Raw genomic sequence first — 24,125 nt, 5'->3', positions numbered from 1 at the left:
TGTGATAATCAAATATGTGGCATTATATTAGCAAGTAGGAAATATGCATCAAGGATATAACTAGCCGGCACTGGAAAGATGGAATAGTGGTAAGAAACATGTTGTAAATATTACTTTCAATAACTCGGAAAACACACTGACTCTAAGCTTGTGATACTAGAGCAGTGATTCTCATACAGGCACAATTTTGCCCCCGGGGACATCTGGCAATGCCTAGAGATATTTCTGGTTGCCATACTGGAGTAGGGAGGAAGGTAGAGACAAGAGATGTTGCTAAGATTCCTTTAATACCCAGTACAGTCCCCCACAACAGAGAGTTATCTGCATCATGATAACCCTGAAGTTAAGAAGCCCTTCTCTAGAGGAAGTGGCTGGAAAGAGCCAGAAAATTAATGTTACTTGCTCCTTGCTATGTTTAGCAAACAATACAAGAAAGAAATGAGCTCAGAAAATAATTAATCAGTTATAAGCAAAATAAAGCATATCTTTATTTTGGCATTCAGTTAAATACCAAAGAGAAAGTCCAGAAATTTGGGGGCTTTTGTAGGTTTCAAAAACAATTTCTCCTGACTACAAACAGCAGGAAGGAAATAAGACTGAAAAAGCAAAGCCTCAGTAATACTTCTCAGTTAAACAAATGGATTTATCCCTGCAGCTAAGATTAAATTAAGGTTTACTTTTCCAACCAAATGTATCCTTTAGATGATCTCTTGGACATTGAACCAGTGTCTACAAAAATAGCTTAAGAATTACAAAACATCGTGAAAATATTATTTTCAAAGGCCAACTCAGTTGTTACCATCTCTACTTCTCATATCAAAATTATTATACCTCCTTATGCCACTCACCAGAATTAGTCTTTCATTTGCATTCTTCCAGTAACACTTAACTCATTCTCCCTTTCTTATATGTTTCCTCTTTTCCGTTGTAAATCTCTTGAATGCAGATAGTCTTAGCCATGTATCCCATACATGACCTAGAACATGTCTTAGACAAGGTATACAATTAGTGTTTCTTAAGTATATGTCTATTGAATATATACTACTCTGCAAAACATTGATCCCATGGCCTTTGATCTGTAGATGCTCATATTCCAGTATTAAGAGACACAACCACAAGAATCGCTTTACAATATGGCAATTCTTATAGAATCTGAGGCATCACGGACACTCATTTTCACATTAGGTGTCACTGGGGAAGCAACTGCTATTGGTCATTCTTCCACCCTAACTTCCTTTTTTTTTTTGAAATGGAGTCTTACACTGGAGTCTCGCCCAGACTGGAGTGCAGCGGCATGATCTCAGCTCACTGCAAGCTCCGTCTACTGGATTCACACCATTCTCTTGCCTCAGCCTCCCGAGTGGCTGGGACCATAAGCGTCTGCCACCATGCCTGACCATTTTCTTTTTTTTCTTTTTTTTTGTATTTTTAGTAAAGACAGGTTTCACCGTGTTAGCCAGGATGGTCCGCATCTCCTGACCTCGTGATCCGCCCACCTCAGTCCCCCAAAGAGCTGGGACCACAGGCGTGAGCCCCCAAGTCCCGCGGCTTCCATCCTAACTTCTAATTTGCACAGGACTGCCTGAAACTAACTACTAAGAAAGGTTGTCATGGACTTAAATAGGAAGAACAGTTAAGAGTACACATCTAAGTGAAGTTAAAGAATTTGAGTGACGATCTTGTAAGGCTGAATCATAAACTAAATTTTAGTACTTAAGTAGCAATAAGGATACCAAAAAAAAAGAAAAAGAAAAAAAAAGAAACCATTACAACTGCTCATTGGAGAAAATGGGGAGAAGAAAAGGCATGTGTATACATTAGGAAAGGCTAAGAACAGATACAGATAATAATGATGTATTTTGCTACTTCAGACCAAGGTAGCTGAGCTATTTTTTGACACTGAGTTAAATAATTATTTGAACTTCTTAAAACCCATCTAGATGGCTCTGACATTAGGATGCTAATGGAAAGTTCACTATAGATAGGAACCAAAGCAACAATTTTAACTTCCCTTCTAGACTTAAGTCCTGTTTATCAATTGAATATATAAATCATAGAGCCAGACAGGGTGACTGGATCACATGCAGGTAAGGGAAATGGATGAAGTCACTCAGGGACAGCAAAAATCAAAACCAATGCATAGCTTAAAATGTAAAGGGTATACAGAATAGAAATCAGTGGAGAAATGAATAAGCAACTAAATCTTGATGGTTTTTTTACATAGTTCACATCTTGTTATGTCGGTTCTTTTACATGAGCTTACAATTAAGCCAGATGGTTTTGGGTTTTTTTTTTTTTTTTCAAATATGTATAGTTTTTCCACCTTGATTTCAAGATGTTCAAGGAAAGCAACCTCTTCCCTTTCTTTTATATTTTCCTAGACCCACCACAGCTGGCAGTCCTCAACATATAGTAAAACTCAATACATTTTTGATTTACTGAATTTCACCATGACAAAGAATTCAACTTTCTACAATGGCCCCACCACAAAAAAAGCCCAAATCTCTCAGAAAAAAAAGCAACATTATAATTTCCTACATGATCTTGTGTAGGTATATCTACTCTCACAAAATTCTTGACTACTGGAAGTGTAAGAAACATTGCACTGTCATTGGCTTTCTGAGAGTATTGTGTCAGGTCATATCAATGAGAAAAAAATTAGTGAAACTGGTGAGAGAATATGAGCCAATGGCAAATTTTTTAATGAATAAATAGAATGCCAAACACAGACTCTCCTAAGGCACTGATAGAATAGGAATTAGGAGCTATGGATATACAACTTTGGGGGCAGATACAGAACCCAAATAGCTTTTGGCATCATCTGCTACAACTACTGATCAGCCTTTATAATTAAGGATAGAAGGATCCAAAACAGGGCTAGAGTACCAGTGCTGGCAGATTTCAGAGAATAGCTGTAAACCAAAGAAGAGCAGTCTCTTACAGATTAGACAGTCACAAGATTCACACCCATGGCCACAAAACAGTGAACCTTTTACTGGGGATTCAAGTTTAAAATCACACAGCTTAACAGCAATGTTAGTTTTACCACTAGGTGGCAATGAAACAGCTGCATTGGGCTGACACGATTAAGTTTAAAACTTTGCAAATCCAGACAGAAATTTCAAGATTTGTAGTACATATTTTCATTTTAGAAAAATTATTTTATATACAGTTTAGTTTACAACAGAACATGTCATTATCTGATTCAATATGTATGTTAACTTCTGATGGTTTTTCCCACTCTACACTGAGGAAATTCATGCAATAAACCTAATTTTTAAACACTTTCATCACACATCTTCTGAAAAATCTGGATATCTATCATGAAAATAAGAGAAATTATGGAAAACTAAAAATACTTTTGAAGTATTAGTATTCTACAGAAAGCACTATAAAATGTTAAGTATTTTAACAAAAAATGTTAAACCTTTAAAAATGACTAATAGACAACAATTCTAATCTACTTTTTAAAAATGTTTGGTCAAAACATGAAATGGCATGGAAACATTTTACTTTTAATTACAAGTTACATTAATATTAATATGTGCAAAGTAGTTTCAATGTCTTGAATAAACATAGTTTACCAAAAAAATTATCAAAATTCTGATTTAGATTACATTTTAGCAGATTAATCCCTTTTTACATGTATCAAAATAATAAACAATAATATTCCTCAGTGTATGGCACTTTCTGTAATTATTTCTGCTTTCTTCATGAAACAGGACACAAACATATGATTTACTTAAAATCATAAAAGCTTTATTATTGTGATTTCCTTTTTTCATCAAAGGGCCAGATATGACAATACTTTTCAAATGATAGACAACATTTGTGAGTATGCAGTAAAAAAAAAACTTAAAAAACAAAAAACTAAAAAAACTTATTAAATCTCAAATTCCCAAGACATTCCCTCATATAAGGTGGGAGCTCATATCATCACATGTAACATTACAAAACCTGTATTATAAAATTAGATGAATAAATAATAAACCTATACTATTACCAAATTCATAAAAAGATCGACTTACCAAATTAAAATCAGCCTATTTATTCCCTTTGTATAAATAACCTAAAGTTCCTCAGATTTTTATTTCCCAGTTTCCTACAAATGATCACAATGCCTCTTTATAGATCAGCTTTCCCATAGTTTCCCTTTCATTTGGCAATCACTTCCCATATTTACTTTATTTCCCAGAATAATCTCCCCCTCTTGAAAACCACACAAATGTAAGAGAACTGAGGCATGATTTCTAAATAATTTCTATAATTCATAATTATTTCCCCATTATTGAATTTCATTTTTGAATTATTATAAATCATCCTGAAATCCAATAATATAAATCTCTCATCCTGTCAGTCTATTAAAACATACAAAACATCATTTAAGATGGTTAACACAAGAAAAGATAACTATGGCAGCCTTCATAAATCAAGCAAAAGATTTCAGAAAAGTGTTCAGTCTGTCATCTCTAACTTTCACTAGAAAATTTAGGGAATGCCGCTGTTACAGAAGGCATAATTGCATATTCTAAAAAGTGAATACATGTGTACATGTAATTTATATCTATTCGGTATCATCTTCTGATAGGTAGCTGTACAAATAAAAGGACAAAAGACGCAGATGATGAAAACACGTAATCCTCAAACCACTTCAGATACATTTTGTGCCTGTATTTCACAGGACCAAATCTGAGAATTCAGAACACAAAATTAAGCCATATTGCAGAGTTTGTCACAAACACAATGAGCAGAACAGTAAAACTGAAATGACATTATTGACTTGACTTCGTCATCTTCTGTTTATTTCTGATGGTGGCTCGAAGTTTACGTATTACCAGTCTATCAGGTAGAATCATATCACCTTGTTGTTCTAGATAATCCAATAAATTTTCAGTCCACTGAAGAGCAGCTGCATGATTAATATGTTTCTCTGGAATTAGTTCAATTTCTTCCTCCTCATTTTCACTGGATTCATCTGTCTGGCCTTGTGCTCTTCTGATGATTTCGCTATCAGTTAACACTTCATAGCCTGGTTCAGTACTGTCTACTTCAAGCCATTTTTCAAGGTTCTCAGTAGTCACATTTTCCAATCCTTTGGTGTGTTGTAAAATGGTAGCCACAGTAGCCACAGAAATATCTTCATCATCAAAGTCCAAGCTCTCTTTCTCCTCTATCATAGGGAGAATTTTCTTCCATGCTCTGCTAATGGTAACTGGTTTTACTAAGTTCCATGCCATTGCTATTTCATAAAGCGCATCCAACAGAGTTAGCTTCTTCCAGAATGATTTCAGGTCATTACCTTCTTCCAAGTTGTTCTGGAGAAGACCTGCACGATAATTTCTCTTCATTGTTGCTATGACTCCCTGATCTGAAGGCTGAATCAATGAGGCCACATTAGGTGGTAAATATTTAGCAAATATTTGGCCATCATCTGACCTTAGGACATTTTCATTTGGATGTGTTGGTGAATTATCCAACAAGAGCACAGCCTTTTCCTGCAAGCCTTTAGATCTTAAATACTCTCGAACTTGCGGCACAAAAATTTTATCAAACCATTGTCGGAAAATGGAAAGATCCATCCATGCACCTTTTTGGCTGAAATAAGAGACTGGCAGGTTTAAGGTGTCAGTTGATTTAAAGGAGCGAGGTTTCTTTGCTTTCCCCACAACACAAAGTTTAAGTTTGTGTAAACCTGTTGCATTGGCACAACACATGATTGTGACTCTTTCTTCAATTGATTTGTGCCCAGGGACAGTGCATTTACCTTTGATTACTGAAATCCTAGAAGGCAAGCACTTCCAAAAGAGTCCAGTTTCATCTGCATTGTAGATTTGCTCGGGCTGTAAATTCTCTCGTTCAATAAAATCTCGAAAGTTGTTACAAAAATCTTCCACCGCAGTCTCATCTCCATTTAATCTTTCATTTCTAATGTTAATCTCTCTAATGCTGTGCCGCTGCTTAAAACGAGTTAGCCAGCCGGCAGAGGGGTTAAAATCACCATCCATTCCCAAAGCATAAAAGAAGAACTCTGCCCTTTTTGCACAAATTGGTCCAGATATGGGATTCCCTTTTGCTCTTTGCTGGTTGAACCATTCCAGCATTGCCCTGTCCAATTCCTCATACATGGATGGCTTCATAGATTTCCTCTTGGCCAAAAGACTTGTGGAATCAGAACTGCTTGCATAAGTTATAATCTTTTCCTTATTTTTTCTTATATCCCGAACTGTTGTTTCACCAATTCCATAAATCACTGCCAGTTGTTTGGAAGAACCTCCGTCTTCAAGTTTCTTTATTATATCAAGCTTATCTTTAATAGTCAACACCACACGCTTCCGTTTCCCCGACATAGCGAGGTTCTGGAACTCACCCCACACTCACAAAGTAGCAATCCACAAAATCCTTCCTTCTCTTACACAGGCTCACTTTTAACAGTCTTAACACACTCAGTCTTTCAACCTTACCAGCAACCTGGTGGCCCTGATCCCCTCCCGGGCTGGGGTTGGCTGGCAAACAGACTGCAGAAGAAGGTGAAAGAGGAGGAAGTTTGAGAGAACAGGCCTTTAACTTATACGGGCAGTAGCGGAGGCCCCATGTCACCGCGGATAATCCGGATTAAAGGCATGTGTTTTATTACCCCAGCAGCCGCGAGAAACACTATAGCCCCATCGTGGCCATGAATCTCCTGCACGTCTAGATCCCGGGTAACCGCCCGTCACTAACCCCTGCCACACCCCAAAGTTACGGCAGAGAGCGGAAGAGCCAAGGAGTCAAGGACTGGCACCCTTCCTCAGGACGGATATGTTAGATTCCTTCCCCAGGAGCAGGACCCTCCCGCCCCGCAGCCCCAGTTTCCCGCGCCGGCTTTAGCCAGGAGTCCTCCCAGTCCCTCAAAGCCCGCCAGGCCCCTCTCCCCACCTCTCTTGCAACCAGGACCCGCACAGCTCCCTGACTACCGCGCGGCAGTCGCTCCGCCCCTAGCCACGCTCCCGGAAGACGCTCCCTCCCGCCGCTCGGCCCCGCCCCTCTCCCCACCCAGAGGCGGGACTTCCCTTGGTTCCCGGAAGTGGGCGGAGCATCGCTTGCCAGGTGCTGGTGCCTGGGGCGGGGGCGGAGGCGGAGGCAGAGGCGGAGGCGCTTTGAAAGGTGAGAGCGCGAGTGCTGTGCGGCCCTGTCTCCCGGCTGGGACTTGCTTGAGCTCCCACTGCTAATGGTTTATTAGAGGGGCGGGGGAAGCCGTGCCTCCTGGAGGGCGGAGAGGAAAAATTCCCGCGGGCGCTCTTTGGGTGGGTCGGAGCGCGCCCGTCAGCCCTTTGCGCGGGTCGGAGCGCGCCGGTCAGCTCTTTGCGCCTCTAGCACTCCTCAGCTGAGCTGCAGTGGGCGCGGTGCCCGTTATTTCCGCCTTGGGGAGGTGCTTGGAACTGATGTGGGGAGCTCGGTTGTTGATTTCTCGGGTTTCTGGCCTTTCCAGACCCTTGTAATTGTTTTCTCGGTGCAGAGCCCTTTTGGGGTCTGGGGGTTTCTATCGTCCTGCGCACGTCATCGCGAAGCTCGGCCTGAGGGTATGGTTTCCTAGCTACTGTGCTCCTCCCTCCTGGAAGCCCAGTGACGGACTCGTGGGCTAGCAGGCGCTGCGTTCCTGCGTCCCGCCAAAGAGGTTTGTAATCATGAAAATCACGCTTCCGGGTGTTAATTCCTGAGAGGATCTATTCCTCTGTCTACCGCTCATTCCTGCTGGATTAACTTCCAGTGTTAACGGATTTTAATAAATAATATAGTTATCCCGGAGACCATTCCCGCAGGATCCACTTTGCGAAATTGTGGACTGTTGGGCTGTGATTCTAAGTGGAGGAAATAGGCTTTCCTCTCTTTATGTTTATTTTTTCATATCCTATTTCTGTCATATTCTGCTGTCCTGTTTTCCTGCCAATAGAGGAACCAGGATAAATTTATTTGTAACAAAGTGATAAGAACTTGATCATAATCATACACTGTAGCCCTCAAATCATATATTATGCTGGCTTGTTTTTGGTGTCCCTAGTAATTTCATCAGATTGTGAGCTCCTTGGGAGCAGAGACCATGTTTATTTGATCTGGTGGCAGCACAGTTCCAAGCAGGTCCTTGCATTTTGGTAGATATTCAATAATTATTTTTTGGCTTATTAATCTTTGCTCTCCAAACTGCCATATAAAAGAAAACATCAAAGACGAGTGATGTTTTACACACAAAATGGATCCCTCCCAGTGGAATTTCAAATAATGACCTCGGGTTCCACTGCCTTTCAGATCTCTAAAGTGTTAACTACCACCTGCATTGTTTATACAGCAAGTAGGTGATTTCTAGAATGAATCTTTTCTTGAGTATGAATTAACCTCAAAGTTTAGAAGGAAGTATATTTCTTACGAGAAAGTCAAATGGCATCATCAAAGTACTTTCTTTTAACTATAGAGGTACTGTGTTAGAGAAAGAACACAAGCAATATGGATTATTGCCTTTAATATCTATTCTTTGGCAGATAACATAGCTATGTATGTGCATCTTATATTAACCGTGAAACACAAAGATGTGATAGTATTAATCGTCTTCATTCACTTATTTAATGCTTTCTGTTTGGAGTCTCTGTTTTTCTCTTTGCTTAAAGGTAAGGTATCATTACAGAAGCTCGATAAAATTCTCATTTCAGGAAATTAAGTGTATGTTCAGCATATACTGAAGTAACATTCATTTGCATGGATTCTTTTTTGAGTAGGTTGTAAAGACGAAGAGGTATCTTACCCATCAAACTAGCTTTCCTTCACATTCCCTTCCGAGGTTCACTCACCTTTTCCCTTCGTTATCATTCTTCCCTTCCCAGCTAATATAGTAAAGCTACCTACGATTTAAAAAGAAGAGCCAAACATATTCAAATTATCTTTCCTTTTCAGTAACAGAATTTTTGATCTTACTGATATAAATGGTCGTTTTGAAATAAGAGAGACCCTGGCAATTTGGCAGTTGGCCCAATGAAACCTGATTTATTTTGTTTAAATAAAAGATGCTGCATCGGGCATTCAAATTCTGCAGTTTTCCAAAATAGTTTTCTCATCAAGAGACTGCCTTTCTTCGAAATTTTACTTGGGCTCATTGGGGACTCCTTTGAATTTTGCGATTGGTGTTATTAATAAGAGATAGAGGGAAGTCTGCAAATATTCATCTCTTTTGTATTCTTTTCTTGCCTAGGGGATAATAATTTCCAGAAGTTTCTGGTCAAACTCATGTGCAGTAAAATTCAGTTACATAATTTTTTTTAAAAGCATGTTTGTACATTTTAATCGTTATTTTTCTGAAACTAAAATATAGCATGAGAGATAAAATAATGATTTTTAAAAGCTTAATTTTTACTACCTTGTACAAATATGATATTGGCAGCAGTCATTGTGTGGCACTGGACGGGGAATCAAGAGACCCGGTTTCTAATCCCTGCTCTGTCACCAACAAGCTGCATGATCTTCGGTAAGTCATTTAAACTGTATGCCCTTGGCTTTGATATTTATACATAAATATAGATATCTTCCTTCTAAGATCATTGTCAGGATTTAAAAATCAATGTGAAAATGCACTAAAAACTTAAAGTTTCTTTTATAGCTTAACTGTGCAGTCATAAGTTTTTAATAGTGTGACATTCTTAATCATTTCCACCATTGTCATAGGAATCACGTGTTTCATGATAAATAACTGACATTCTGGGCATGTTATAGTTTTGTAAGATCATCATCTATTGTATATGAATTTGCTTTTGGGTACTAATAAAAATCATCTTTCACTTTAATGTTCTTTACTCTCCATATTTGCTTTAGTGTATCTACTGCAACCATATTTGTCATTGTTTTCGTAAATTTTTTTCATTATTTTTCCCAATTCAAACATGTTTATGAGAAAACCATACTTTGTTATTACAATGTGATATACTACAGGTGCACATATGCGCACTTAGCTTATGCAAATTTATGTGTTTACAAATACTTTTTTGTACTATGTGGCTTAAAAAGATAAGATGCCTAGTTCATGTGGTGCTTAACCAAAGAAACAGTAAGCTGTTTAAAACCTGGAGGAGAAACTGGGTGCACATATTGTAACGCAGTATAGTGTACACAAAACCATACTTTAAGGGTAATATAGAGGTTTTTTTAAAAGGTTATTTTGACTACACACAATTTTCATCTTTGCTGATTTTAATATAAATCTTTTGTAAGATGCAACCCAAGGATAATTTCAAATAGCAGACTGCCCAGTTGACCAGAATTTGTTAGATTGCTATTACAATGTTGGTTATATTTTATAGCAGTTACTGTCATAAGGTTATACTTTGGGCACTGGCTCATGCCTGTAATCCCAGCACTGAGGCCAAGGTGGGAGGATCACTTGAGGCCAGGAGATCAGGACATAGTGAGACCTCCATCTCTACAAAAAATTTAAAAATCGAAACAGAAAGATCGCTTGAGCCCAGAAGTTCAAGGCTGCAGTAATCTATGATCATGCCACTGCACTCCAGCCTGGACAACCGAACAAGACCTATCTCTTAAAAAAATAAAAGTTATATTTCATCCTACACCCTATAATTTCTGCTGTATAATCTTGGCAGCCCCGTTCTGGTTTTACATGAGGTGTTAACCATTATACAGAAAATGTTAATGCCATATAAACGTATCAGAATTTGTACAATTAAATGAGCTATATCCTCTCTTCCACAATTTATGGGAAAAAGTAATCCTCTTGGAAAGCTAGAAACACCATCCCATTGCTCAAAAAATTTTTGGCATTGAATTTTTGTAATTACCTTCAGAATTTGCAGCACGTTTTTTGAATATTTTTAATGATAGTTAATTCTCATCTTAAGTTGAATTTCATTTCTGCAAGCTGCTAACAGGTCTTTATAACCGAGACAAGTGAATTAAGTGGGTGGTAAAGTCACTGTTTGGGATAAAAAATGAAGTATGATTATTTTCATATTTTTAGATTTTTTATAGTGTGTGGTTTGTAGAAAGACTCCAGGAATATTCTGTGCTGTGGTGGAAATACTGGAATAATCAGCCTCATAAGGTGATTTCTTTGGTGGGGATAGCTGTCAGTTCAATGTGTACCTCTAACACATGTATTATGAGGTCAGTCTCATTACATGGTCATATTTCTACCTTGACAACCACAGAAGTATATATGTTACTTTATTTTCTAGTTATCTTACCTGTCACTAATTGTTCTTTTAATATATACTTGTGATAATTTTAATGGAGTTCATTCTTTTGTAAATGATATACTGAGAGCTTTTGTTTTCCTTCCCAATACCATGCTCTGCTTTGCCATGAAACTTACTTGTTTTATTCACTTAACTACATTATTGGATTGCTAGTTAAGTTTTCTATTGGTTATATTGTATCTTTAACTTTGAGGGGAAAGCCACTCCCATTTTATTTTACTAAGGTATAAAGAGGCTGCAGTCTCAGTGGATTATCTCTCAATTTTGCACTGCTCTCTTTTTTATGTCATTTGTTACTTTATAACTGTCTTGGTGTAAATTGATCTTTTATAATTTATATCATTATTCAGAATCCTTTGCCTACAGGGTGAGTCGTCCTGGTAATCCCATTCAGTTTTCTATTCATTTCTCCTTTTTTCCAGCATAAAACTCTTTTTTGTATACCTTTTAAGCCACACTTATTTACTGAACATACCATCTTCTTTCTTAAAGCCAGAGTTTTGCCCTTACCATATTACTTGCCTGACATCCCTTTTTCTTTCATTCTTTCTGTTCAAATACAATGAATCCTTCAGAATGCTATCAGATCACATCTGTTCAAGATAAAGTGAAGCACTTGCCTTACTGATCTCCCTGCATCTTTCCACTTTTATTGCAGTTATTGATGTTATTCATTTGATACCAAATACTAACTTGAAATTTTCTTACTTATTATATGTTTTAGATATTTTAGTTCTACACATAGATTATAATCTTCTGAAGGACAGGACCATGATTTTTCTATGTATCCCTTTCAGCACAACATACAACATGATTCAGAATACATGTTCATATAATTATTTCATAGGCATTCAGTAAATTATTTGTTAAATTAATGTTCTACCATCTTCACTCAGGTATTTCATGTGATTTTGCCTTTCTGGACCATTAAATAAAGCCAAATAAATATAATTTGTACCATAAATGCATTCATTGCTCTAATTATCACTGTTATATTCCTAACAGCTTTATTTTGTAGAAGCTTAAGTGAAAATGATACGTGTTAGAAGACACGAAACAAGGAAAAATTCTAAAAGTCATGTGCCTGAGCAGAAATCTCGAGTTGATTGGAGGCGAACTAAAAGAAGTAGTATCTCACAATTATTTGATAGTGATGAAGAGCTTGATAGTGAAGAATTTGATAGTGAAGAGCTTGATAGTGGGGAAAGTTTTGATAATTACGAAAGTTTTGAAAATGATGAAGAGCTTGATAGTAACAAGGGACTTGATTGTAATAAAACACCAGAAAGTGAAAGAGAGCTTAACTTAAGTAAAATTGAAAGTGAAGGAAACAACAGTAAGTGTCTCGTTAACACTGGCAACAGTTCAACATATGAAGAAGAAACGAACAAAACCAAACATAGGAATATTGATTTACAACATCAGGACAATCATGTAAGTCAAGAGGATAATGATCTCAACAAACAAACTGGACAAATAATAGAGGATGATTTAGAAGAAGAACACATCAAGCGAGGAAAAAGAAAAAGGCTGTCCTCTGTGATGTGTGACAGTGATGAGAGTGATGACAGCGATATCCTAGTTAGAAAAGTAGGTGTTAAACGTCCACGTAGAGTGGTTGAAGATGAAGGTTCTTCAGTGGAAATGGAGCCAAAAACTCCTGAAAAAACATTAGCTGCACGAAAGCGAGAACAACTTCAGAAGCTCAAAGAACTCTCAAAACAAAGATCTCGTCTGAGACGCAATAGTGGTAGAGATTTTGAGGTGTGTTATATTTTGTTGGATTTGTTATTGTTTTTCAGTTTTTTTCTTAAAGTATTTTATATATAAATCAAAGTGCTGAGTCTGTTCCATTTCTCAATAATTGTAGAATTTATTCTTTAATCATAAGTATTCTTGAACATGTTTGATTACACTATTGTATGTAATATACTATTTTATCATGAGCCTCAGTCCATCCTTTTTTAAAATTGAAAGACTATTTGTTATTTTATATGATCTTTCCTGTTTTTAACTTCTTATAATTCTAATGTCCATTTTAAACATTTTACATCACTTAACCAAGGTATATTCTTCTTATTAATAATTTCAAAAGTTCACCATTTAATATGACAAAATTATTTTTAACTTTAAAATATGAAGTTAATTTCTATGGATCATTTTTTGCTGTCAGATTTAGTATTTTAATTTTATATCCAACTTACCATTTTAATGGCACAATTTACTGAAGCATTTATTTTAAATTAATTAGGGCTCTGAAAAGAAATCCTGCCCAAGCAGTGATGAAGATGATGAGGAGGAAGAAGAGGATGATTATGAACCTGATGAAGATGGAGATGATAATAGTATCGATGACTTTGTAGTGCAAGATGAGGAGGGTGATGACGAGAATAAAAACCAACAAGGAGAAAAATTAACTACATCACAACTGAAATTAGTAAAACAGAATTCTCTTTGTAAGTTCAATATTAAGAAAATGTTTCATGAGTTGTTCTTATGATATTATATAAAGTACCAAATTAGCCTTTTAATATCATGTTCTGAATCATTGACTAGGAACTGTGGTTTCATTTTCAGATAACCTTGTCAGTTTAATAGTTTATTCCAGTGGTCTCAGGAACCATTTACATTTTTTAAAATTACTAACCCCCAACACACCTTTACTTCAATGAGTTATGCCTGTCAATATTTACCATTGTAGAAATCAAAACTGAGACATTTAAAATATATTTATTAATTCATTTAAAATAACCCTGAGTAAATTTATTACATTAATGTAAATAACAATTTTATGAAAAGTAACTATATTTTTTTCTCAAAATGTGATAAATGGCATTGTTTTACATTCTTGTAAATCTTTAATGTCTAGCTTGTAGAAGCCAGCTAGATTATTTTATCTGCTTTTACATTCGGTCTGTTGTGACATGTTGTTTTCGTTGAAGTGTGTGAAAACAATTTTGCCTCACACAGGTAGCTGGAAAAGGGAGGAGTATTTTAATAGTATTTTTAAAATAATTGTTGATATTCTCATTTGATACTGTGCCAAAATTTGACAAACGATACTGCTTTCTTAAAGGTAATATGGAATTCAAAACCATATAAGTGAACTTTTAGTGCTTGCATTACAACCATTGGTCTGTCTTGCAGTTTAAATAGATCATTTCCCCATGCACGATTTTGTGATAAAATGCATCGGTCATTTGGAAAATACTGGTTCACTGGATGATACAGATCCTCCACAATGTTGACATATTTCATTATATATATTTTTTAATTATATTCATTAAGATCACCACCAGTCCCATGAGAATATTTCTCAGGTATTGAGAAGCTGTCAGGCTCAGAATAGCACATACAAGTTTTTCAAAATTCTGATTTCTGCTTTAAAACTTGATTGTTTTCATTGGCGACAAAACACTGTGAATTGTTCTTTTTGAACTGACAGGCCTTACTTTGTTCTTTTTTGAGAAAAGTCTGACAGATTCCCAACTCTGAATAACCAGAGCTTGTCACTCCTTCTTTCAAATAAAAATGGTATTTCGTGAAAAATGAGGCTTCCCCCCAGCACACACAGTTGCACAGGTGTTTTTCCCTCAAAACAATCATTGTACTTTGGTATGCAGTATAAGTACTTTTTATGCACTTTCCATTTCATCCTATAGAATACTTCAAAGATGTGTACTTCAGATTCAAGATTTAATACAATTAATACTTTTACTACTTCAAAGAGGACATTCTTAAGTGAAAGTGGCTTTTTTACTGTGAGTGCATAGCAGTAATGACAGTAATGATTATTAGTAGTTTGATGCTACTGCCATGATTCAAGTTAAGGGGCCAGCTGCCTTATTACTTGAAATCACAGATTTCCTTAAATGGACTTGGGCACTATCAGGGATCTGCAGACAAACACTTTGAGAACCATTGGTTTTATCAGACCTTTTGAAGCTTCTCTCAAACACTGAAACCTATCAAAGATAGGACATTACTTACGTGAAAATATAAATCCTGGAACCTGAAAATGTAAGCTATATTTATTATTATTATGATTCCTATAATTCTACAAAATTTCAAAGATTGTTTTTATGATGTTTTACAACTCTGGTAGGAACAGGCTGTTAGATGGATACATTTTTATTTTATTTCTTTAAGTACATTTTTTCTAAATATTTCGGAAAAGGCCATATTGACTAAAATAAAGCATAACATGATGATTTATATCTCACGATTTATAATAAAATAGTGGATTTTGAGATATGAATCAAATTTCAAGAAATTTGGCAGTTATAGAGATGCCAGTTACAGTTATCTCTATACAGTAAGTTAATGAATGTTTTCCTTATATCAATAGGCACTGGTTCACTTGCCACCTGGACATTTAAATTAAAGGGCTACTCAGGAGATATCCTATTCTAGGTTATCTAGAATGTGATAGAACATTTGCTGAGAGATGCCCACTCATATCAACTCCTGCCAATTAATGGAAATAAAAGGCTAGTATATGGGAACTTCAACTTCTCTACACCTTTTAGTTGTTGGTTTTTTTAAGGGCAGTTTTGGAGTTACAGAAATACTGAATGGAATGTACAGAGTTCAAATATACCCCCTCAAATACACAGTTTCCCCTATTATTAACCTCATTTATTAGTTTGGTACCTCTGTTACAATTATTATTAAGAGTAGTTCATACTTTACAACAGGGCTCATTTTTTAGTACTTTTTATGGGCTTTGACAAGTGTGTAATGACATGTATCTACCATTACACTATCATACAGAGTAATTTCATTGTCCTCAAAATTCCCTGTACTCTAATTCATTCTCCTTTCCTTACTCCTCTGAATCACTGTTTTTACTCTCTCCATAGTTTTGCTTTTGCCAAACTGTCATATAGTTGGAATCACACAGCATATAACTTTTCAGATTGTCTTCTTCCGCTTAATAATATGCACTTAGGTTTCCTCCATGTCTAAACGTGGCTTAATAGCACATTTCTTTTTATCGCTGAATATTTTTCATTGTACGGATGTACCACAGTTTTGTTTATCCATTCACCTATTGAAAGGCATCTTGGTTGCTTACGAGTTTTGGCAATTGTGAATAAAGCTGCTGTGAACATTCGTGTGCAGGTTTTTCTATGGCTATAAGTTTTCAACTCATTTGGGCAAATATGAGGAGGCTTCCTTTAAATACTGAAGCTTCCTTTTAATACTGAGCAGCTGTACCTCAGGAAGATGTATACGTTTTTATGCAATATATTTTATCTTGTGTATTCTTAATTACAGCTTCTCATCCGGCTCTATTATCTAGTCACTTCTCTTTATTTTCAGTGATTTTATCCCTACAAACTCATTTTCCTCAACTTGTAACCAAGTTCATGCCTTTCCTCCTTTGAGTTGGCATGTTCATTTAGCTGCTATTTTAAATTTTATCTTTTTGTTCCCATTTCCCAGTACCTCTACAAAGTACTGTATTCAGGCTCTTGCTTGTGTCAGTCCAGTGAAATTATTCTTACTAAAGTTATTGATACCCTCCTAGTTGCCAAAATACCTTTAGTTCTTATATTAACCAGGTATTGTCATGTACTTTACTACCATTGACCACTCTCACTTTCAGAATGCTCTTCTTTTGCCTTCTGTGGTACCCCCACTTTCTTGAATTTCCCTTTATAATATTCCTTTCCTCTATTGCTATTTACCATGTAAATTTTGATGTTTCCAGGGGTTCCATCCTCAACTATCTTCATTTTGCTTGTGGGTTTGGACAGTCTCTCCCATTACTTCAGTCCAGTCCTTAAGCAGAAATTCCCAAACACTTATCTCTAGCCAAGATTTTTCCTGAACATAAGCCTAATTTGTTATTATCTTATTGAAGGTTGTTATCAGACTTTCAGACATCTCAGGCTCAATAGGAACAAAACTGAATGATTAAGAGGTAATATGAAGGAGTTTTGGGTGGTGATAGAACTGTTTTGGTGTTGGTTATATAATGTTATGCATTGGCCATAGACCTGTACACCAAAAAGAGTGAATTTTATGGTGTATAAAGTAGTAAAGCTCAATAAAACAAGCCATGTGAGTACCCCTACTTCCAAAAGACAAAAACAAAACCTAAATAGTTAACCAGCTTCTCTTTTCTGTATTTCTAGTACCCGTTAGAGTTTGTGACACATTATAGGAACTCATTGTTAGTTGGGTAGATGATTAAGCATATTGGGTAAAGACTCCTGAATGTTATAGTTCAAGACTCAGAGAAATATTGGACATCAGAGTTTTTCAAACATTAGAGAAAAAAATACACATATTCTAGAGTGATAATTTATGATTGAGTTCATGTTTTTAATATTTAGCAATTTGCAGCCATATCTAAATATAATAAATAAAAGTTAATATAAACAGTTCTCAATTTACCAGGGAATTATGTTCTAAAAATTGCTATAAGTTAATTCTTACATTTGAAAATCAAACTACAGTTTCTCATTAAAACAGTAATGTATATGATGAATAATGAACTCCACTCTATGACTTGGGTTAAGTTGTAACTAGGCTAGTATTCCCAGATTCATTCTCCTGCCAATGAATCATACTCAACATATCAGAATTTGGGAGAAACATCTCCTTACTCTAAATTCAGTATTTCAGTTGACAATCGGAATCACTAGTCCATGCACTTTCCTTTTTGAAGTGAGCAATTTTAACCCATAGGAAGACATTTTGTAATTTCCTGTCTGCCATTTGGCTCTGAGAGACGCACCACACACTAGTTTCCCTCTTGATACATAGTTGAAGACAGTCATAGTCTTTTTCTTTTATTATCAATCCCTGTTAGTGTCTCTTTATATTTATTCTGAAACTACAATTCTTGGAAAAGATATGGTAGGGAGTAAAAGGACAAAATAGCAGTGGTCCATTGCATACCACGTTTACATAGTTCACACACTAAAAATATTGTATGCAGGTAAAGAGGAAAAATCTTCAGATTTGTGGATACCTTATTTACCTAGTACTCTATCATATATTCAGAGTGACAGAATCAAGTAGTAGAAATAAGAGTAGAATACATTTCAGTCTACTATGCCTTGCTAGAACAGTAACACACTTAGTCTCCATCTACTAATTAATCATTCTATTAACACAATAGAGAATGGGCCTAAGAACAGACTCAGAACCATTTATGTTAAATATTAAATTTTAGAACTTTCCCTTGTTCTAGGATAAGTAAAAAGTACCTGTGAAATTTATTGCAGTATAAGGTAAAGGTAGACTCAGAGGAAGAAAATAACTGAAAAGTGTTTCATTGAAGGAAACAAGAAAGTGCTATAAAGCATATGCTATGCAGTCTATGAAAAAGAAGTTATAAAGAGAGAACAATTTGAGGTGAAAGGGAGCTAGCTAAAAGAATTGCCAAAAATTTTAAAATGTGAAGTCAGAAATAACATCTATTGAAAGCAGTCGATAGCAGAATTAACAGTACAGAAACTCTCATGAGTGACAGGAGATAGTTAAGAAGTTCTAGTGTAGAGAAGAAAAAAAATAGTTGTAAAGGAGAAGATAATAAAGGACTAGAAACGAAGACCCTATTTTACAAATTTGGGGGAGGGGGTGGCAGAAATACAGAACAAATGGAAATGTAAAGGAAGAAAATTGTATAACTTTAGTTAGATATGTAAAAGAAAATTTGAAAGTACTAAAAATCACCATATTTTTGGATGGGAAAACATAAGATATGAATTCAAAGTTGTAATAGAAGAAAGTATTCTTGAGGTATTTTCATAACGCATAACACATTTATGTAGATTAAAGAGGCCCACATTCCTAATAAATTGATGAAAATAGTTTTGCAAACAGATGTATGAACTTTCTGTAATTACAAGAATAAAGAAAAAGATCTCTAATCATTCTTTTTAGAACTATAAAAATAGCTTAATATTAGAAGTCATTAATATATTAATATATCAGTAGAGAAAAAAACATATAATTTATTGAGATTCTAGGAGAAACATCAGTAACATTCAATGTCCATACCTGGCTTTTAAGAAAAACAGTTGTTAAAAAATTAGTAATAGGAACATATGTCCTTTACATGACAGTATTTTAAACCAAGAGACAACAGCATACTTAAAATGAGGAGCATGACAAAAATATTTTCTACTAACTTTGTTCTAGATGTTTTGAAAAATGCAACAAGACATGAAAACAAAAGAAATATAACTATTGAAAAAGAAAAGACATTTGAACATTATGTATGTGTGTGTGTGGGTGTGTGTGTATTATGTACACACATTTAAACTAAAAGTTTCTGATTTAACCAAGGATACAGAAGTTAAGAGAAGGGATATAAATACTTTGAAAGCAGGAGTAGATGTAGCATATCTTTTCATGGCTTGCATCACATTCTTTTTGCCCTACAGGGATGAAGATGGGGGAGATAATGTTAAAGTAGAAAAAGAAATCAGTTTCTTGCTCTGCCTCTGCCTCATATACTAGGCTGATACCTCCATTCCAGAAGAAAGTGCGTCAAGAATCTACATGCTTTTACCTAAGCAAATATTTGTAAACATTCTCTTGGTTCTTGAAATAAATTTAGCACTAGCAAGACCACATCCTCCTTGGGGTTGTGGGAGACAGCAGAGATAGTGTCCAGGAATCTTTTAACAGTGTCCATCTCCAGCTCTGTAGTGTCCCAGGAAACTTATCTCCCAGAAGTATCCAAGATAATCTATTTTTAAATTGGTAAAAGATCTCAGAAAAATCACCAGATTCAAAGTAACTGTGTAAATCTCAGTGGTTCTCTTGCATACTAACAATAATTATTTAAGTGATATAATCAGGAAAAATTCCATCTACAATGGCAACCAAAATAAACTTCCTAAGCCTACTATTAAGAAGAAAAGCACAGCTTTGTAGATAAAAAAAAATACACTTCACTGTGAAACAGAACAGAAAACATGGATAAGCAGAGAGACAAGCATGTTTCTGAAAGGTAATATGCGTAGAACAAAAAGTTATTTCTTCTGAAACTAATTTTTTTGGTTAAACTTTGAAAAACAATTCTGAAGAATGACAGCCAGACCAGTAGGAAAGGCAGATGGTATTAAAAAAAAAAAAATCTTGGCATCTATGTGAAATTAGTATGTGGTATGTAGGATACAAGGAAATCAATGAAGAATGATGGGACTGCCAAATGATTGGCTATAAGGAAATTGATTAACTACTTTAGAAAAAAATAAGTTATGCATAAACACAAATATAGTTTCCTTTTTTATACTTTTTCCAGTTTTTTTAAATAGTCATGGGGAAAGCTTATTTAAAATATTTAAAATATTGTTTGAAACAATATTCCTGGGACATTCCACAGAAGCTCATTCAATATAGGGATTAAAGCACTGAGAAAAGCTCTGGAGGAGAGCTAAGCTCTAAACCTCATTTTTGCCTCCGTCTAATTGTGTCACCTTGGATAAGTTATTTTGTCAATGAGAATGCCATTTTTCTTGAGATGGGAGATTTGAATCTTATTTTCTCCAGTTTTCCATTCAAGTCTAAATTTTCTGTTGTAACATATATCAAATCTACCATGTATAACAATATTTAACTAGGGGATAGGAACATATAAACTGGAGTTAGACTGGGTTCCAGCCCTAGTTCTGAAACTTATTGTTTGGTCTAAGGAAAGTCTTTCATCCTCTCTGTATTTCAGTTTTCTCAACCAGAAATGAATCTAGGGTAATGGTAGTATCCCACAGGCTTGTTGTGAAAAATAAAGCAGTGCATGTAAAATGCTTACAATGATGCCTGGCATATATTTTGCTCAGTAATATTTTTCAATTTGAAATTCCAGGAGCATTATCCCACTACCATCCACCAGTCCACTCAAGCATAATTAAATAGAAGCCTTTTTCCTGACTTTTTTGAAGTGCATTGTTACACATTGATAAAAAAAGAATCTTAGGGACAAAACTCCTCAAATGATTTTGATTTCTGCCCTTTACATTTCCTCTCAGGGTCTTTGAAATAGAACAGCAGTTCTCAAGACTAACAGATGAGTAGCACTGGACATAAGGACAGTCAAGAACGATACATTCAGTAGGATGAAATATTCTGTTGCAACTTGTATGATAGTTAAACTTAGGTGCACATGGGATGAATTTGATTTGTTTCTCAACACATCTGTTAATATTCCCAGTGTCTCAATACCATTTGAGAAATGCTATTATACATACAGTTTACATGGATTTTAACGCAAATAAAATTGCCCAATATTATATTATATCCAGAGTTTGATAACAGTCTAGTCAAAGTTAAATTCTATTGAAGTATTATTTCATTTTTAAATTATGCTCTACTGATTTTTAAGAAAATATTACATTCATTAAAGGCCATGATTATTGCCTTTGATCATAGGCCATCTAAAGGCTAATAGCCAAATGATCTGCTATTGTCACTGATTTTTAGTATTACTTTTTTTTTTTTATCTCTTTAGCACTTCTATAGGTGTCTCCTTAGAAAAGAATGCATACTAAAATATACCCTGAAGTCTGAAAGAGAGTTATACGGCCCTTTGAAAACTAAAATATAAATGAAGAGGGTTTTCCATGTTGAATCCCATCTTTCTTTTTACTTCAAGTGGAAGGAGAGTCAAAATCTATCCATGGTTGCTAATGATAGGTCTTATTTTGCTTTAATCCCTTGTCAGACATCTTCTATATTTCTTGAAATACTCAGTCTGCCCTTAATATGTCCTCACAGGTGCCCCGAGCAGGGCATGTATTCTACAGTGACTGTTGGATCAAGGAAGGAGTTGTGGTTGATAGAGAACATTTCCACAGTCATAATAAACTCTGATCCAAAAGTAATGAGAATAGTATGAATCTTCTCTCTTACCACTGCCTGGCCTGTCACAACAGATGATGTCATGTATGAGATTTGGTTAGTGAGAAAGTGGGCTTAAATATGTGGTATGGGGAAGGAAATAGACAGGTTTTCTAAACTGATGTAGAAAATCCTAAATCTGGGGCAGCATGAAAAGGGAAATGAAGTTTTTGTAGCCATTGGAGTTCTGGCTAAGGTAGCAGTTCCCTGGACAATTTCATACGTAACGTGTTTTAAAGAATAAGACATATTAATCTGTCTTTGGAGGTTTTCTCTCTTGTTCTCTCTAAGTGTCAGATTGACAATTAAATATAGGTGTTCAAGGGATAATTTTTATTTTTTTACAGCATATTTTAATATTCTCTGAACAGTTTTCTTAAGTTCAGGAAGTGAAGATTTGAAATTACAACTAGACAGTTTGGATTGGAAGCCAATAAGTTTGGAAAATGGAGATTTGCTCCGTGACTAGACAAGTCATCGAGGAAGCTATAAAATTAGGATGATTAAGCTGTTTCTGCTATCTATAGTTTTAATTTCTTAGCATTGGAGAATGGAACCTATTGTATTCAAGAAATTATTTTGTCTGCTCTGTTCTAATATATATTTAAAATTAATTTCAGATTCTTTTAGTGACCACTATACTCATTTTGAAACAGTTGTGAAGGCTCTTCTGATCAATGCTTTAGATGAATCTTTTCTGGGAACATTATATGGTAAGTTAATACTATGAATGAAACAATTGGTTTTTATTTATTTTTCCAATTTTAAAACAACCTCACTTTTAAAACTATGTAGATTAAACAAAACCATCGATGATCATTTGTAAGACCTTCCAATGTTTTCCCTGTAGAATCAACTACATCAAAACTCCATTCATGTAAAATGCTTGTTAGTGTTCATTATCTGAGATATGTGGAAGGTAAGTTTGTGACAGGTCCTTGCCCTTAGAGAGTTAACAGTGAATTTGACAGTATAACACCTAAAACAGGAGAGTGTCTTAATACCCATGTGCCAAACCTAGCCTCCCTGAGCTCTGAATTTCATTAAAAATTCCTTGCTGTTTTCTGCTTTTGTGCCTTTGTCCATGCTGTTTCTTCTTAGAATAGAATCCCTTTTTGTCCCAGATGTTTTAGGTGAGTATAAAAACATTTCTTCTATGAATATGTCTGTGACCCATTCACATAATATTTGTCATTCTCATTTGTGCCACCATCATTCTGAGTATGGTAGTACTCAGTGCTCATTTATATGCACTTTTTATCTTGTATTGAAAATGTATTTTTGCTTTCTTCCCTTGTCATAGTGCAGGAGCAAATTTATGTATGTGTATATATATATATGGGGATATATATATCCCCATTTCTCTTGCATCTAGCACAGAATCTGGCATTTAATAGACTATAAATATATTGTGTTGAATAACTAATTGCCAAATAAGATTTTATTTACAATATATTGAACACATATTTATTGAATGCTTACTGTAAGCTAGGCATTATTTGAGGGCTGGGGATGTGACAGTGACTTAAGACATGTTAGATTCCTGCACTCGTGTTACTTTAGCCTAATGGGAGAGACAGACAATAAATGAGTAAACAAAATATAACATAATATGATTTCAGTGAGTAATTAGTTCTTGTAAAAAAAGAGTAAAATAGGGTAAGAAGATTGAGAATAAGGGAAGGTAAAGTTTATGTTATATACTAGTTAGATTGGTCAAAAATTCTTGGGGTAACTTTTAAATAGAAACCTGAATGAAACAAAGGGAACAAGTAATACTTGGACTACTTGCTTAGCAGAGGGCAAAGGAGGTGCTAAGGCATTTAAGAAAGAATAAGTTTGGTGTGTTCAAGAACAACTACAAGGCCTGTGTGGCTGAAGTGGAATGAGACAGGAAAGAAGGAAAAGAGAGGAGCTTGGAGGAGTAGGCTGAGGACAGAAGGGCTTTGTAAGCCATGGTAAGGTGTTTGAATTTGTGATTATTTAAAGAAACATGATAAATTCATTAGCTAAATAAATTAATAAAACTTC

At 35.3% G+C, this 24,125-nt stretch overlaps 2 protein-coding genes and 1 long non-coding RNA gene across 10 annotated transcripts in view; 1 reads left to right on the top strand and 2 right to left on the bottom strand.

Annotated features, from left to right (window-relative positions):
- The window catches only part of LOC111551628, a 122,513-nt gene extending 115,616 nt beyond the window's left edge, over positions 1 to 6,897 (bottom strand). Inside the window, exon 1 of the long non-coding RNA XR_002734416.2 lies at positions 6,462 to 6,897. This is a non-coding gene — a long non-coding RNA (uncharacterized LOC111551628). The remainder of the gene's footprint in view (positions 1 to 6,461) is intronic.
- JRKL (JRK like) lies at positions 3,439 to 6,994 on the bottom strand. The gene is made up of 2 exons (XM_023225663.2): positions 6,916 to 6,994; positions 3,439 to 6,515 (listed from the first exon to the last, which is right to left on the bottom strand). Exon 2 carries the CDS (start codon positions 6,345 to 6,347, stop codon positions 4,773 to 4,775), a length of 1,575 nt encoding a protein of 524 aa, XP_023081431.1. The 5' UTR covers positions 6,348 to 6,515; positions 6,916 to 6,994; the 3' UTR covers positions 3,439 to 4,772.
- Positions 6,995 to 7,069: 75 nt separating this feature from the next.
- CCDC82 (coiled-coil domain containing 82) overlaps positions 7,070 to 24,125 on the top strand; it is a 32,669-nt gene continuing 15,613 nt past the window's right edge. The window contains exons 1-6 of one of the 8 annotated variants that reach the window (XM_023225637.2): positions 7,086 to 7,143; positions 7,496 to 7,654; positions 9,407 to 9,490; positions 12,237 to 12,995; positions 13,483 to 13,687; positions 22,715 to 22,807. In XM_023225637.2, the coding sequence (XP_023081405.2) occupies positions 12,264 to 12,995; positions 13,483 to 13,687; positions 22,715 to 22,807 (1,030 nt within the window). In that variant the 5' untranslated portion in view covers positions 7,086 to 7,143; positions 7,496 to 7,654; positions 9,407 to 9,490; positions 12,237 to 12,263. Of the gene's footprint in view, positions 7,144 to 7,170; positions 7,655 to 9,406; positions 9,491 to 10,993; positions 11,078 to 12,236; positions 12,996 to 13,482; positions 13,688 to 22,714; positions 22,808 to 24,125 lie in introns of those variants that run through there. The other 7 variants (XM_023225639.3, XM_023225642.2, XM_023225641.3 and 4 more) reach the window with 7 other exon arrangements.

Source organism: Piliocolobus tephrosceles, chromosome 13 (genome assembly GCF_002776525.5).
Source record: "Piliocolobus tephrosceles isolate RC106 chromosome 13, ASM277652v3, whole genome shotgun sequence".
NCBI lineage: Eukaryota > Metazoa > Chordata > Mammalia > Primates > Cercopithecidae > Piliocolobus > Piliocolobus tephrosceles.
This window is presented reverse-complemented; position numbering and strand designations above follow the sequence as displayed.